At 36.0% G+C, this 15,836-nt stretch overlaps 1 protein-coding gene across 3 annotated transcripts in view; it reads left to right on the top strand.

Annotated features, from left to right (window-relative positions):
• Graf (GTPase regulator associated with FAK) overlaps positions 1–15,836 on the top strand; it is a 537,792-nt gene that overhangs the window by 334,506 nt on the left and 187,450 nt on the right. For all 3 annotated transcript variants that reach the window (XM_090379073.1, XM_090379075.1, XM_090379076.1), the window contains 2 exons: positions 994–1,131; positions 12,999–13,083. In XM_090379073.1, the coding sequence (XP_090235199.1) occupies positions 994–1,131; positions 12,999–13,083 (223 nt within the window). The remainder of the gene's footprint in view (positions 1–993; positions 1,132–12,998; positions 13,084–15,836) is intronic.

The following is a 15,836-nucleotide window of genomic DNA, read 5'->3' as shown; positions in this document are numbered from 1 at the left end:
TTTCCATTATTGTTTTGATAATTAGCTACTTTTATTTTTATAATCAAATTCAGGAAATTGTTTTTTATTCTTTCTGAAAAAGTGTTCAAATAGCTGTTTTCCCAGATTCCAGATAACCGCTGGCAGTGACTTGCAAGCTGACAGTGACTCGGGACACTAAACTGCAGGTCTATTGACTTGCTTTGTTTCGATCTCAGTCTGCCCCAAGCTATCATGTGGTCAGGTTGTATAGAGTGTTTCTGTGATTTCAGAATTGTGACTTTATTTATTAAATAATTTTGCAATCCTTACAATTTAAAATGGCATCAAGTGATAGAGGAGTTAAAAGAAAGTGTGTGAACTTAAAGGTGGCACAGAAATTAGAGCTATTTGAGAAATTAGAACAAGGTGTCTGAGTAGCAAGTGTTTGTGAAATTTACACCATAAAAAAAAAAAAAAAAAAAACTTTCTGATATCCATAAATCAAAGGCCAAATTGCAACATAATTTTATATTGTGCAGTACTGTATATTGTATTAAAGCATTTTTTTTTTTTTTTAACACATTAAGAATAATAAAAAATGCCCTTCCCCCGCGTTACATTCGATTTAACGTACTTTCAGCATTAATGAACACCCTTCTCCTCTCTAGTCCATTACTGTATAAATAAAAAATAGGAGAATAAGGAAGGAAACTCGTTTTTTAAAATTTATTTTTAATTGTGTTCAATTGATGTGTTAATGTTTTATTCGTGTTAATTTGTGGAGAGTCATATGGAAGTGTTCCTCAATGTGATAAGTAAAGAACTCAATATTTAAGAGGTAAATTTCTCTTATTCTTTTACAAATATGAATATTACGAAAACATAAAATTTCTAATTTTAATTTTAGCCAAAATATTGACACTAGAGAAAATTCTCTGAATTTTGATTCGGCATACAAAATACACATAAACAGTTAAATATAAATATACACATTTTTTGCTATATGTCTGGTTTGCCTTTTTTTTTTTTAAGTTCTTCTGGATGAGGTTGGATTTGCTTTTGTGATGTGGTGTATTAGTCAAGTAGAATCCATGGGAATAGATGATGTAGGACTATACAGAATTGTAGGAGTAAATTCCAAAGTAGCAAGACTAACACAGATGGCATTAGGTTTGTTATGTAATGATCTCTCTCTCTCTCTCTCTCTCTCTCTCTCTCTCTCTCTCTCTCTCTCTCTTATGTTTTAAGACATATTTAAAACAGACAGAAATCTGTGATTCTTTATTAAAAGTGAATACTGCATTATTCAGAATAATAAATACATGTGTAAATCAATAATTTATTGTATTAATTAATTAAATAATTTGATATTGCACCAGATAATGATGGTACCATTGTGACAGTGTTTCTTCCTCCTAATTGCCTCTCTCTAATGCAGCCAGTATAAAAAATTTAATTCAGATTTTAATTCATAATTTTTTTCCCTACAGACAGTGAAAAATCTTGTGCACTTAATAGCACAAATGAAAATGTCACAACAGCATTAAAAAAAAAAAAAAAAACTCCAAATGGTCTGTCATTTCTGTCTTGATTCTGTATTCCCTAAACTTATTGAGACCTTAGGGAAAAAAAATTATGGCTTAAATCAGATGATTTAAAAAATGTAGAAACTGTTGGATTGTAACATAAAATGTTTTCCTGTTATAATTCTGCTATTCTAAACATTACAGTAATTTAAATACTCTCTTGCATTAATAGTTTGTATTACTACAATTGCACTCTATTTTGTTGACATTTGCAAGCATTATTAATTACACCTTACAAACTAATATTGAAAAATTTCAATTCTTAATTAGTCTTTCTGTTACATAGCTGTAGTGGTATAAAGTATTTATTTTGCTACAGCATTGGACTTTTATTGCTGATTCCCCTAAGAGACAGAAATGTTGCTAAAAACAAAAGTTAGAACACACCATTTAAATATGTATTTTAATAGTCCAATAGGGCTGACTGGTGAAGAGTTATATGGGCTTTTGGAATATTCCGATGCATGATGCTCTGAAATTTAAGTGCAGGAGATATATTATATAGTCATTGATTGTAAGTAAACTCCATTCCCTTTGTTCCTGAGTAACATGAGGCTTCCAAAGTTTTGAGAGACTCTAAGCACATGTAAGTGTAAATGAAAGCATGAAACGAATTTCATGTACACACAAATGGTGGAATGAAACTGAGATTGGAGTAGGTTTCAAACATAGTTCAGTAGAAGCATTTTCCTGATCAGTGACATTGGTGTTTGGCTACAAAGTCTGTTAGATTTAAGTCTGTGTTTAGAATATTTGTGCATTATTAACAGCTATAATTTTATTGAGGTTATAACATTTTTAAATAATGTTCCTTTAAATGTGAATTTAGTTATTTCACAATTTCTAGACCTATATCAATTTAAAGAAAACCATGTTGGAATAAAAAAAAAAAAAAAAAAAGCTTGAAACACTTTAAGGGCCTAAGCCTCAGGCTGCAAGAGAATTAGACAATGTATAAGTAGTGTAAATGCATCATATTAGTATGCAGCAAACTCTGAATTAGCATAAACTGCATCGTTTTAGTTAAATCTCATATTGCGAATACCTTCACAACGAGTTGCCATGATATTGCACTACTTTGAATAAGTAACACTTCACAAAAGGAGAAGACTATTGTTACTTATTCTCAGCGGATACCACCACCACCCAGACAGAACTGTTTCAGGACTATTTGACCCTTCTTCAGTGGGTGGATAGGTACCCTGGCAATGCAATTGTGAAGTATAACTCCACAATATGAGAGATGCCTGATGATATATAAAGTTGTCTAATTCTCTTGCAGCCTGAGACTTAAGCCCTTAAAGTGTTTCAGTCTAAATTCACTTTATTCACCATCAGGCATCTCTCATATTGTGGAGTTATATTTCACAATTGTTTTGTCATCACTGCATTGCCAGGGTACCTACTGAACTAGGGCCAAATAGCCCCGAAAAGGTGCCATCTGGGTGGTGGTATCCGCTGAGAATAAGTAACAGTAGTCTTCTCCTTTGGTGAAGCATTACTTATTCAAAGTAGTGCAATATCATGGCAACTCATTGTCAAAGTATTCACAATATCAGATTTAACTAAAACGATGCCATTTTTGCTAATCCAGAGTTTGCTGCATACTAATATTAAAAAAAAAAAAAAAAAAAAAAAAAAGCTTTTAATATATTGTGAAGTACACACTTAAGCAACTACCACCATCTAAGGTAAAGGGAAGGGTTTTTGCTTCCATAAAGGAGACTACATTAGTCTCAAAGAGTTCTTTAAACAGTGGGATGAACTATTGTCATTACCAACAACAAATTCTAAATAGGAAGCATTTAGAGAAATAATCATAGAAGCTACTAGGCTTTTCATACCAACTAAGAAATAATGTTCAAGGCCTAAATAGATTAATTAGGCCTTGAACATTAATGAAAATAATGTTTAGACCTAAATATATTTCAGATGAACTGTTAATACACGTGGCAGAGTAAAAATGCATCGGATGCATATAAATTGTCAGGGTACACATGGTACGCCAGTACAGCTCATGGGGTTTTGTGAGCTTCATTACAGACTAGTTATGGTAGATATAAACTAGTATGTAATCAAGTCTGCCAAGGCAGATTACTAGAAGTCTCTGGCAAAGAATAGCAAGAAAAGCAGCAAAGATTTTTTTGCTTATATTAACAGTAGAAGGAAAGGGCTGAATCACATTGGTCCACTTGATGTTGATGGTTTACTGTTGATGATCCTGCTCAGGTTGCTGACAGGCTGAATATGTATTTTGCATCTACATTCACACATGAGGAATTCTTTAGGTAGGGGATCCCAGAAGTTTATCAAACTCTAACAGAGCTGAATGATTTTGTGATGAGATAAATTGTTGAAGTTAAAGATAAAAAACACCTGGAGTGGATGAGATCTATCCAATCATATTAAGGGAGGCAGTAGAGAAGGTAAGCAAAGAGTTAGCCATAATTATGATAGCATCTTGGGATTCAACAGAGGTCCCTATGGACTGGAGATTTTTGGCAAATGTATCCCAAATTCAGAAAGGAGAATCAAAGGGTCACATGGGTAATTACATACCTGTTAGCTTAACTAACAGGTATGTAATTTGTTCCAGGGAAAATAATAGAGTCACTGGTTAAAGAAGTAATGCAGGACCATCTAGACAGGAGTGCAGTTATACCTCATTCACAGCATGGGTTTGTTAAGGAGAGATCTTGTCTGACTAATTTCATTGGATACTATGATGCAGTGACAAAGCAACTGGATGCAAAAAAAATTATTTTGATATCATATCAAAATAATAGGAGTGTCAAAATAATAATAATAATAAATAAAATAATATCGAAATAATAAGAGTAGGAGACTGGCAGAATTACTTAACAAGTACAGGTCACTGTTGAAAAAAAAGCCATGAATTAGGGTTGAATTTGAAAGTGTCTACAATTCTTCCCAGACACAATAGGAGGGAGTATATGATGAGAGCTTTGTCTATCAATTCGGCCCCGGAAAGATTGTGCAAGGCTCAAGGGATAAAATTTTTTTCAGCCTGGACTGTACTTGTTAACAGGAGAGACTACTTCACAGAGATGGGATACACTTAAATAGAAAGGGTGCAAGAATATTTGCTGATGCTATCGAGGCAGTTTTAGGTGGGTCGGAAAACTGCTAGCTTTGGGTGGAGGGATACAAGGACTAATAGATTAACAGCAACCACTGGCAGAGGAGAAAGTGATTCTTGCACTTCTTCTATTGGAATGAGCAACAGCCTGGAAAACAAGATGCAGGATATTTCAGAAACTGCTGGCAGTCATTACGGTACAAGTAAACACATGGGTTGTGTTAGGGTAGGTAAGAATAGGAACAGGTGCATGTATACTTGCGTGTACACCAATGCTAGGAGTTTAGTAAATAAATTTGATGAATTTGAGGTATCGCTCAAGGGGTAGAATTTTTTTCAGCCTGGACTGTACTTGTTAACAGGAGAGATTGCTTCTACAGGGATGGGATACACTTAAATAGAAAGGGTGCAAGAATATTTGCTGATGCTATCGAGGCAGTGTTAGGTGGGTCGGAAAACTGCTAACTTGGGGGGAGACAAAGACCAATAGATTGGCAGTAGCCACTGGCAGAGGTGAAAAAGATCCTTGCACTGCTTCTATTAGAATGAGCAGAAGCCTGAAAAACAAGATGCATGATATTTCAGAGACTGCTGGGAGCCATTGCGGTACAAGTAAACACATGGGTTGTCTTAGGGTAGCTAAGAATAGAAACAGGTGCAGGTATACTTGCGTGTACACCAATGCTAGGAGTTTAGTAAACAAATTTGATGAATTTGAGGTATTGCTCAAAACATCAAAGGCAGATATTGTTGGGATATCAGAGACGTGGTGTCACACAGATATAAGGGATGCAGAACTGAAATTTGGGGAGTACAACGTCTACAGAAAGGATAGACAGGATAGGAAAGGGGGAGGGGTTATGCTATTAGTTAAGAAACACATAAAAACCAAGGAAGTGAAGCCAGTCGACATCGCTGGACAGTGCAGTGTTGAGTCAGTTTGGTGTGACATAAGCATTGGGAGATCAAAATTGAGAGTAGGAGTGTGCTATAGGCCTAATGACTCTGATTACTCTAGAATTACACACATGAGGAGTTATTACTCCCTCAAGAGTATTACTCTAGAGGGAGTAATACTCTTGATTTGATTATCAGCAGTGATTCTTCATGCATTAAGAATCTGCAGATAAATGAACCACTAGGTGGTAGTGATCACAGTGTGCTGAAGTGCGATTTACTCAAAGAGGTAACTACCATTAGGGGTAAAGGGAAGAGTTATTGCTTCCGTAAAGGCGACTATGATGGACTGAGACAGTATTTAAATTCTATACAGTGGGACCAACTGATAATGTTACCAACAGCAAATTCAAAATTGGAAGCATTCAAAGAACTTATCTTGGAAGCTACTAGGCTTTACATACCAACTAAGAAATATTGTTCAAGGTTTAGGCCAAAATGGATGTCAGATGAACAAATGAGGCATATGGCAGAGAAGAAAAATGCATGGGATACTTACAAATTAACACATGACACAGAAGCCTATGATAGATACAAGTTGATATGCAACCAAGTTACAAAGGAGGCCAGGCAGGCGAAGGCAGATTACGAGAAATCCTTGGCAAGGGATGCAAAGAAAAACAGCAAAGAGTTCTTTACTTATGTAAACTCTAGAAGGAAGGGGATGAATCAGATTGGTCCACTTGATATTGATGGGTCAACTGTTGATGATCCTGCTCAGGTAGCTAACAAACTAAATGAATATTTTGCATCGACATTCACACATGAGGAGGTATTCAGCAAGGGGAATGCCAGAGGTGTATTCAACTCTAGCAGTAAGCTACAGAATCTTGAAATAACTGGGAGTAAAGTGGAGGAGAAACTGTTGAAGATAAACACAAGAAAGGCACCCGGGGTGGATGGGATCTATCCAGTTATATTAAAGGAGGCAGCAAAGGAAGTAAGCAAACCCTTAGCCATAATTATGAGAGCTTCCTTGGACTCAGGGGAGGTACCCATAGACTGGAAATGTGCAAATGTGACCCCAATTCACAAAGGAGGATCAAAGGCTGACACAAGTAATTATAGACCTGTGAACTTAACTTCTGTTCCAGGAAAATTAATGGAGGCACTGGTTAAAGAAGCACTGCAGGATCATTTAGACAAGACTTCAGTTATAGCTCGGACACAGCATAGTTTTGTTAAGGGGAAGTCTTGCCTGACCAGTTTGATTGGATACTATGATGCAGTCACAAAAGAACTGGATGCAGGGAATAGCTTTGATATTATATACTTGGATCTTAGAAAGGCTTTTGATACTGTTGCACATGGAAGACTGCTACACAAATTGGAGCAGTGTGACATTGGAGGCAAATTGCTGCTATGGATAAAGGGGTGGTTGAGGGGGAGAAGACAGAGAGTGGTAATCAATGGACACTGCTCATCGTGGACTAATGTTATTAGTGGAGTCCCTCAGGGCTCAGTGTTGGGTCCATTATTGTTTTCTGTATTTATAAATGATATTGATGATGGTATATCAAGCTTAATGTCCAAGTTTGTAGACGATACAAAGGTTGGCAGGGTTGTCAAGGACACTACTGACACTATGCTGCTGCAACAGGATCTGGAAAGGTTGAGCAAATGGGCTGAGAGGTGGCAAATGAAGTTTAACATTGACAAATGAAAAGTACTACATATGGGAAACAGCAACCCCAGAGCAACGTATCAACTCCGTGGTACTACACTGACAGTGGTAGAGAATGAAAGGGATTTGGGGGGTGGTTGTGCAGGCAGATATGAAGTTCTCTGAGCAGTGCAGATGGGATGCAAGAGTAGCTCATGGTGTATTGTCAATGATTTATAGGAATTTTTCTAGCAGGGTTAAGGAGGTGAATATTCCCTTGTATAAGGCAATGGTCAGGCCACACCTAGAGTACTGTATACAGGTCTGGAGGCCTCATTTCAAGAGGGATGTAGAGCTGCTGGAATGAGTACAGAGAAGGGCAACAAGATTAGTGAACAAAGAGGTGCTCTTAGGAAGAAAGGCTTGAGTTTTGCAAATTACAGTGTCTGGAGACTAGGCACCAGCGAGGTGATCTGATAGAGGTGTATGAAGCCTTGAATGGTTTGAGCATGCTCAATGCTGATGGGATTCTTCCTTTTGCCAGAATAATTACCTGAGAGGGCATAAATTCAAATTGAGGAAAGATAGATGTAGGATAACATGCGGAAATTTGCCTTTAGCCAGCGGGTGGTTGATTGGTGGAACAGACTTCCATCCCTTGTCATGGAAGTTGATAGCCTAAATAAGTTTAAGGCTCAGCTGGACAGCTATTTCGAACAAACAGAGGGGTGAAGTGGAAGTGGTTTTTTTTTTTTTTTTTTGGCTGATTCTGCATAAGCTTGGTTTCTTGCATCAAATGCCTCTACTAATGCTAATGCTGTTGCACATGGAAGACTGCTGCACAAATTGGAGCAGTTTGGCAAATTGCTGCTATGGATAAAGGTATAGTTGAGTGGGAGAAGACAGAGAGCGGTAATCAATGGACACTGCTGTTCGTGGACTAATGTTATTAGTGGAGTCCCACAGGGTTCAGCGTTGGGTCCATTGTTGTTTGCTGTATTTATAAATGATATTGATGATGGTATATCAGGCTTAATGTCCAAGTTTACAGACGATACAAAGTTTGGCAGGGTTGTTAAGGACATTAATTACAGTCCACTACTGCAACAGCATCTAGCAAAGTTGAACAGATGCGTTGAGAGGCTCAAATGAAGTTTAACATTGGCAAGTGTAAAGTAAATATGGGAAGCAGTAACCCCAGAGTAATGTGTCAACTCTATGGTACTACCTTGACAGTGGTAGAGAATGAAAAGGACTTGGGGGTAATTGTGCAGACAGATATGAAGTTTTCTGAGCAGTGCAGATGGACGGTCTGCAAGAGTAGCTCATCCTGTCTTGTCAATGATATACAGGAATTTTTCTAGCAGGGATAAGGAGGTGATTATGCCCTTGTATAAGGCAATGGTGAAACCAAGCCTTGGGTACTGTATAGGTCTGGAGGCCTCGTTTTAAGAAGGATGTAGAGCTGTTGGAACGAGTACAAAGAAGGACAGCAAGATTACAGAATGGAACGAAGGGTTGCTCTTACAAAGAAAGGCTTAAGTTTTGCAGATTACTGTGTCTGGAGACTAGGCACCTGCGAGGTGATCTGAGTGAGGTGTATAAAGCCTTGAATGGTTTGAGAATGCTCAATGCAGAATAATCACCTGAGAAGCATAAATTCAAATTGAGAATAGACAGTTGTAGGATAGATGGGCGGAAATTTTCCTTTAGCCAGCAGGTAGTTGATGGATGGAAGAGACTTCCATCTTTTGTTGTGGAAGTTGATAGCCTAAATAAATTTAAGGCTGAGCTGGACAGGTATTTGGAACGAACAGAGGGTGAAATGGGAGCATTTTTTTTTTTTTTTGGCTGATGTTGCATAAGCTTGCTTTCTTGCATCATATGCCTCTACTATTGCTAATGCTAACTAACAAAGCTGCTTAGTGGAAAGACTCCTTCAGTGGAATTGTAGAGCCTTTCACAATACAAAAGACAATTTACACAATCTCATTGACCACTATGAACCAGCAGGCATATACTTTCAGGAAACTTATTTATATTCATAAGTGTGTCCTGCCAATAAAAATTACAATTTCTTCAGATATGAAAGGAGTATTGACTCGCCAGCCTGTGGAGGGGTTGCAGTTTTTGTTAGAAAAAATGTTCCATCCAAACATGTTGCCCTTCAGACTCCTTTTGAAGTAGTTGCAGTTTGTGCTGTAATTGGTGTCACTCTTACAATAGTATCTATATATATATCCTTCCTGATTTCTCATTCTCTTCAGATTACCTAGAAAATATAACAGACCAGCTACCATCTCTGTTCTGCTTGCTCGGAGACTTCAATGCACATCATTTGACGTGGGGATTTCTAAAAATCTTTAAAAGACCGAAAGCGAAGTTCCACCAAATAAGATGAAAAGCAAAGAAAGATGCCTGGATTAGCTTTTCCTCAAGTATAAACAGGGACACGGATACCAGGCTCATCTCGAGGAAAATACAAATGCTTAATGGCAAATATGTGCATTCCTTGGCTTCAGTATTAAACTGGGAAGGACAGGAATTGTCCTCTCTGGGAGAAATAGCAAATGCCTTAGTTGAATCATTTGCTAGTATATCAGCCCTATACACTTACAACCTAATCTTTTAGCAAATTAAAGAATCTTCAGAACAGCATAAGATAAATTTTTGTACGATTGTTTCACACCAATACAACTGGCTATTCACATTAACAGAACTTTTAAAGTCTCTCAATAAAACATCCATTAGTTTTGGATGTTTTATGGGATCTACTACATAATGTTAAAACAACTAAACAACAGATCAAAAATAACTGTTAAAATATTACAATATTTTATATTTTTAGAAATATAAAATATAAGAATATTTTTAGAAAATACTTATCCAAACTCCTGGCATCACTCATTTGTACTAGCCTTCCCGAAACCAGGAAAGGAACGGTTCACTGGCAGCTAACGTTTTTACGGCAAACTAACAACTTGATAAATAGTAATCAGTACAGGTTTGAAAGGAATTGGTTCAGGTTAGATGTGGTGATAAAAGGAGAAGCAAACATACATAATATCTTCATAAGGGGACAATATGTGGTCATGATTAATCTTGATGTCGAGAGAGCTTTTGATGCCTGGCGATATGGTGTACTTCGAGGTCTTCATGCTTTTGGCTTTGGAAGTCAGTTACCTCAATTTATGCAAAATTTCTTATGTTACCGAATTTTTCAGGTTAGATACATGAAAAACTTATCCAAATCATTTGAACAAGAAGAGGGGATACTGCAGGGTTCCATTCTCAGTGCAACATTATTTGCAATAAGAATTACAAACACGACACGGGATGTACCAAATACAGTAGAATTAGTCTTGTTTGCTGATGACCTCATTATCTGTTGTCAGTCCCAAACTGTGAATGCAGTTGAAGGGCAACTTGAAATTCCCATAGCTAAATTAGAATCATGAGCATTATGGAATGGTTATTCCCTAGAAGAAAAGAAATCCATTGCAATTCATTTCTGTAAAAAATGCAAACTATATCTGGATCCAGAAATATATTTAAAAAACAGCCTGATTCCTGTTACCAACAATTTGTCTATTGGGGTTATACTTAGACAATAAACTTAATTTTGCTACTCATGTAGCTTATCCTCAGACTACGTGCATTAAAAAACTGAACATCCTAAGAGCTGTCTCAGCGATCTCCTGGGGTGCTGATAGAAGCTATTTCTCCTACATCTCAATAGAGCTTTAATAAGATCATGCTTGGATTATTGATCACCTGTCAATGGCTCCACTAGGAAACGTTTACTACATCTGAACACCATTCAGCATCGTACCCTTAGGATAACTGTGGCCTTCAGAACATCTGTGGTCCACAGCCTGTATATTGAGGAAAATTAACCGCTATATATCAGGAGAAAACCTTATTGTTGAACTATGCAGCGAAGATTAAGAGTATGCCATCCCACCCCAACTGGCAGTATCTGTTTGACCTTTAATATGCCATGCTATACCACAGTAAATTTAATGAAAACTACTCCACAGGGCTTCAATTGCAAGAGCTCGTGCTCAGTTGGGACATTAACTTTCAGAATATCTTCCAAGATGGTGCTACTTCTGAACATCCTTGGACTCATTTCTCATCTCTTTGTGACAATTTCTTTATAAGATGGGAAAAATCTTCCATAGCAAACACCAGCTTTCAGCAGCTACTTAAAGTACTTAAAGTCCTTGGCAAACTCAGAGATAGTACATATCTATACTTATGGCTCCAAAACAGATTCAGCTGCAAGTGCTGCAGCAGCTTCTTCCATCTTCTCAGTAGCTGTGACTCTTCCTGATGAATGCAGTATCTGTACTGCAGAATGGTTGCAGTAAAACCATCTCTAGATAACATAAACAACCACAAAGCAATCTCTGATATATACACTCTAATTGCAATTACTGCCATCCAATCTACCTTTCCCCCCCTCCCATCATATTCTTAAAGAGATCTGATCTAAATTATGTTACCATCAAATAGCCAACCAGAAGGTTACCTTCTGTGGGATCCCTGATCATGTCGGCATTTCGAGTAATGAACGTGTGGATGATGCTGCTAAACATCCCGACACTGGATCTTCCTCTCAACCGAAAGTGCCCTGTAGCATCCATCTTACTCTAATCAGAGTAAGCAAATTTTAGCTAGTCCCAAAATTGAAACAGGACATGAAAGGAAAACAATTTGAGTCAATCCAAGAAATCCAATAAAACATGATGGACCACCAAAAGCCATCCACAATTGAAGACTTCAGAAGTGTTTTCCATCGTGCCTAAAGAAAAAAAAAGGTTTTCTTTAGACACTGTGGAGCAAGGGTGTGGTTGCAGGAGAATATATATATGAATATTAACAATGTGAACGTTTATCATTTAATAAAATTAATTTTTTTCAACTTTCATAGAACCTTTTGAACAAACCTTGTATATCCTTGTTTCACCATCCACTGCAATATTTATATAGCTAGTAGCTTGCATAAAATTTACTTGTTACTATACACTGTTATAAGAATACTTTTGATATCATAGTGTAAATATTATGCACTGAGAATATAGGAATTTCAATGATTTCTTCTCTGTCTCTCTCTCTCTCTCTCCCTCCACGCACACACACACACACACCCACACACCCACACCCCTACACGAGGTAAAAGTAATAAATTTATTGAAAAGTGCGAAGATGGAGGCGTAAATTACACAAAAGCCAGAACTAATAAGAGAAGGACAGCAGAAATTAGAGATATCGAAGGCATGAGAAAGAATAGGATATTCACATTCTTTCTCTCTTTCTCATGCCTTCAATATCTCTAATTTCTGCTATCCTTCTCTTATTAGTTTTGGCATTCTGTCTAATTTACACCTACATCTTCGGACTCCTCAGTAGATTTATTACTTTTACCTCATATTTATATATAAATAAATAAATAAATTTTCTGTTTATACTCAGAGACGACCAAATGATCAGAGGAGTTTATATATCTAAACTTTTGTATCCTTTGCTACTGCTCTGCATGCTCAGGTGCAGCTGTCATATTTATATCTCTCTGTTATCACACAACTTTTTACCTCATTTTTATCCTTATTACACACACACACACACGCACACACACACACATATATATTAATTATAGATTTTTTGATGCAATAAAACCATTCTTATTATCTCCTTCTTGAGATAATGAGTACTTTTCCTAGTACTTCTGACCCATCTAACAGTTCCCAAACCCAGCATTTCATATTAACTCATATGTTCATTTCAGATAGGAGAAAACCAAGTCAGATTGATATGAATGAAGAAGAGTGGGAGCTTAAAACCGTAACTAGTGCTTTAAAGAGTTATTTCAGGTACAGAATCTAAGCAAATATTCATTTTAAAGATACTAAAGGACAATTTTGATTTCAGAGGATTAAATGATTAAGCAAGTTGTATTAAAATAGTCTTTGATAATAGTACTTCATTTCAAATTATCTTCTCTTTACTCTTCAGTAATCTTAAACACTATTTTATTAATAAGTTGGATTGTGATTTTTGTAATAGCTTCTTTTGGAGATGAACACTTATGTAATATTTGGTAATACAACTTATTTTTGTGTCTTTCACATCTTAGAACACTGATACCCACCAGTTAATCACATTTTGTGTCGTTGTGCTATTTTAGATATGTATGTGTTATTTTTTAATTTTTCTATCTGACCATCGTTATCATCCTACTATGGTTGGTTTGTTTCACTATGTTAGTAAAAATCTTTTTCTCAATATTTAAATCCTTATCCAACTTAATTTTGCTAATTATCATATTGTTTTTTAAATAAGTCTCAGAATTTCTGGCTTTACCCCCATTCTGCCCTATATCTTGTTTAACTTGTTTGCTGCTGCTTTTATTTGTGAAGGACCTTTCTAGATGTATTGGGGCACTGGAACAAGTAGGCACGTCTGCATTTTAGTAAATGGATTTCAGCTGTTAAGAATTATTATTCCAAGTAACATTGGCATCTGTTGATTGTAGCATTATAACATGGACAGATGCATTTGAATGAGATTCAGAATCCGCTTCACTTGAATAGAATTATATTTTGGTATCAGATGACATATTATAAAGAGCTGATGCCGTCCATTCCTGTTCCTTTTCAGGCAATGTCCCAGGCTGTAAATCCGTGATAACAATCCTTTAGATTAAAAAAAAATTATAGGAAAACACTTTTTATACAAAATTTTATCAGTGAACACACACTAAGGATGATGTTTGGTTTTTTGCAAAGCAAGTTAATCTTCAAAAATTTTTACCTTTTCTTCATTTTGACATTACTAAACTAGATAAAATAATCCCAACACAAGCAAAGAACATATGAAACTGTGAACTTTCACAGTTTCATATGTTCTAACTATATGTTATAACTATAAAAGTTATACGACTTTTATAGCACTCTCTAGCTGTGATTGACACATAAGCAAAATCCCAGCCATTATGCTACTACTGGGTTCAATCAGTGTGCCGCTGTCACCCAGTTTTTCATTTCATATGCTTTTCCATTTACAGCACTCATTTATTGACTGCAATCAGATGGATGCATATCAGCGGCATTAAGGCACAAAAATTGCAGTTCATTTTAATGCAAATTTGCATTCCAGGAACAAACATGTTAACATCTTGTGCTATTTCTGTTTTTACTTCTGCCCAATGCCAAATTTACCAGCTGCTGCTGTCAGTGGAACTTCTTTCATTATTATATCTTTATATTTATTGGTATTTCAACTTAAATTTTTTTTATTATTATTTTTTTTATTATACACAGTGGATTCTGGTTATTTGGACCACTGGTTAATCAGGGCCGCCGTTTATCTGGGGCAAATCTTAAAAAAACAGAACCCAATCGAGAAAATAGCCAGGGTTTACTTCGCTTAATTGGGACAACATGCTTTAACGCAGGAGACCACAGCACTGGAGATTACCCTACGATTGTCTCTGACCGTACCACGTGGTTCGGTCGGATTTCTGGAGGTCACAACCATAAAACAATAAAACCAATTAGCATTCACCTGTTTATTGGGCTTTTCTGTTAGTGCAATCTATCATAAATGGATAGTAAACTCGATTTTATTGAATTTGTGAAAATACTGACAGCTGGAATTCTGTGGGTTATTATGGTGAAATCTGTTTACACTTCCATGAAATCTTCAATCATATAAAAAAATTAATTTTCAGAATCTTTTCATTCCTATTTTTAAAGCTTCGTAACTTGTTACTCTGTTCTCACTTGCGCATATCATGTTACTTGCAATTTGTGTGCGCCGTGTTCTTTGTTCTTGATTGCTTATCTTTTTTACTGTTTTAAATTTTAACTTCCACCCACAAATGTCAGTGCACAGAAATGTCAACTAGTTAGTATGTACATATTACAGTACGTATTAATTATTCTGATTACCCATATATTCTTCCGATTTTCACATATAATTTATTTTGCTTAATATACTTACTTTTATAGCCTGTGGATAATATTCCTCCTATTTTCGCTAATTAGAATCACTGTTTAATTGAATTAAAATTCAATTCACAAACGTGATCGCAATGACTGCCACTTACTACACATCGTATAGTGAACGGTACTTTACTATGGTGAGTCCATCGTAATGTGATTTGATTGTACAGTGAACCAATAGTAAAGACTGCTATTCATTGTATTTTTAACTATTTACGTGAAACTTCGGGTAATTGGGGCATCTGCTAGTCCCGATGTGTCCCAAATAACTGGAATCAACTGTATTTTAATTCTTTCACCTTCAATCAGATCAACAGTATCTCTATATAATATATTTTATTTTCAACTCTAAATTCTTTTTTCATTAAGTTTTGGGTTAACCTTTTAGGCTTGTTCATAATCTTTTGTTATGTTGAAAATTATTTTTACTTTCTAAATTATAACTTTAAATTTAATTTATCTTATTATGTAGGGATATTAAAGAAACCAATGATTCTACCTTATAGCTTTTTAGATCACTTTTCCTGGTTGATCCAATGTAAATTAGCCTTCCTTATATCATGAATATTGATTTGCAGTGGCTATATATATCAAATTAGTAATAAATTTATAATTTTATT

The sequence above is a fragment of the Mastigoproctus giganteus genome, chromosome 8 (assembly GCF_048544385.1).
Source record: "Mastigoproctus giganteus isolate SK-2022 chromosome 8, ASM4854438v1, whole genome shotgun sequence".
Classification (NCBI taxonomy): Eukaryota; Metazoa; Arthropoda; class Arachnida; order Uropygi; family Thelyphonidae; genus Mastigoproctus; species Mastigoproctus giganteus.
Note: the sequence above shows the minus strand (reverse complement) of the source record. Positions and strands in the feature narration are given on the sequence as shown.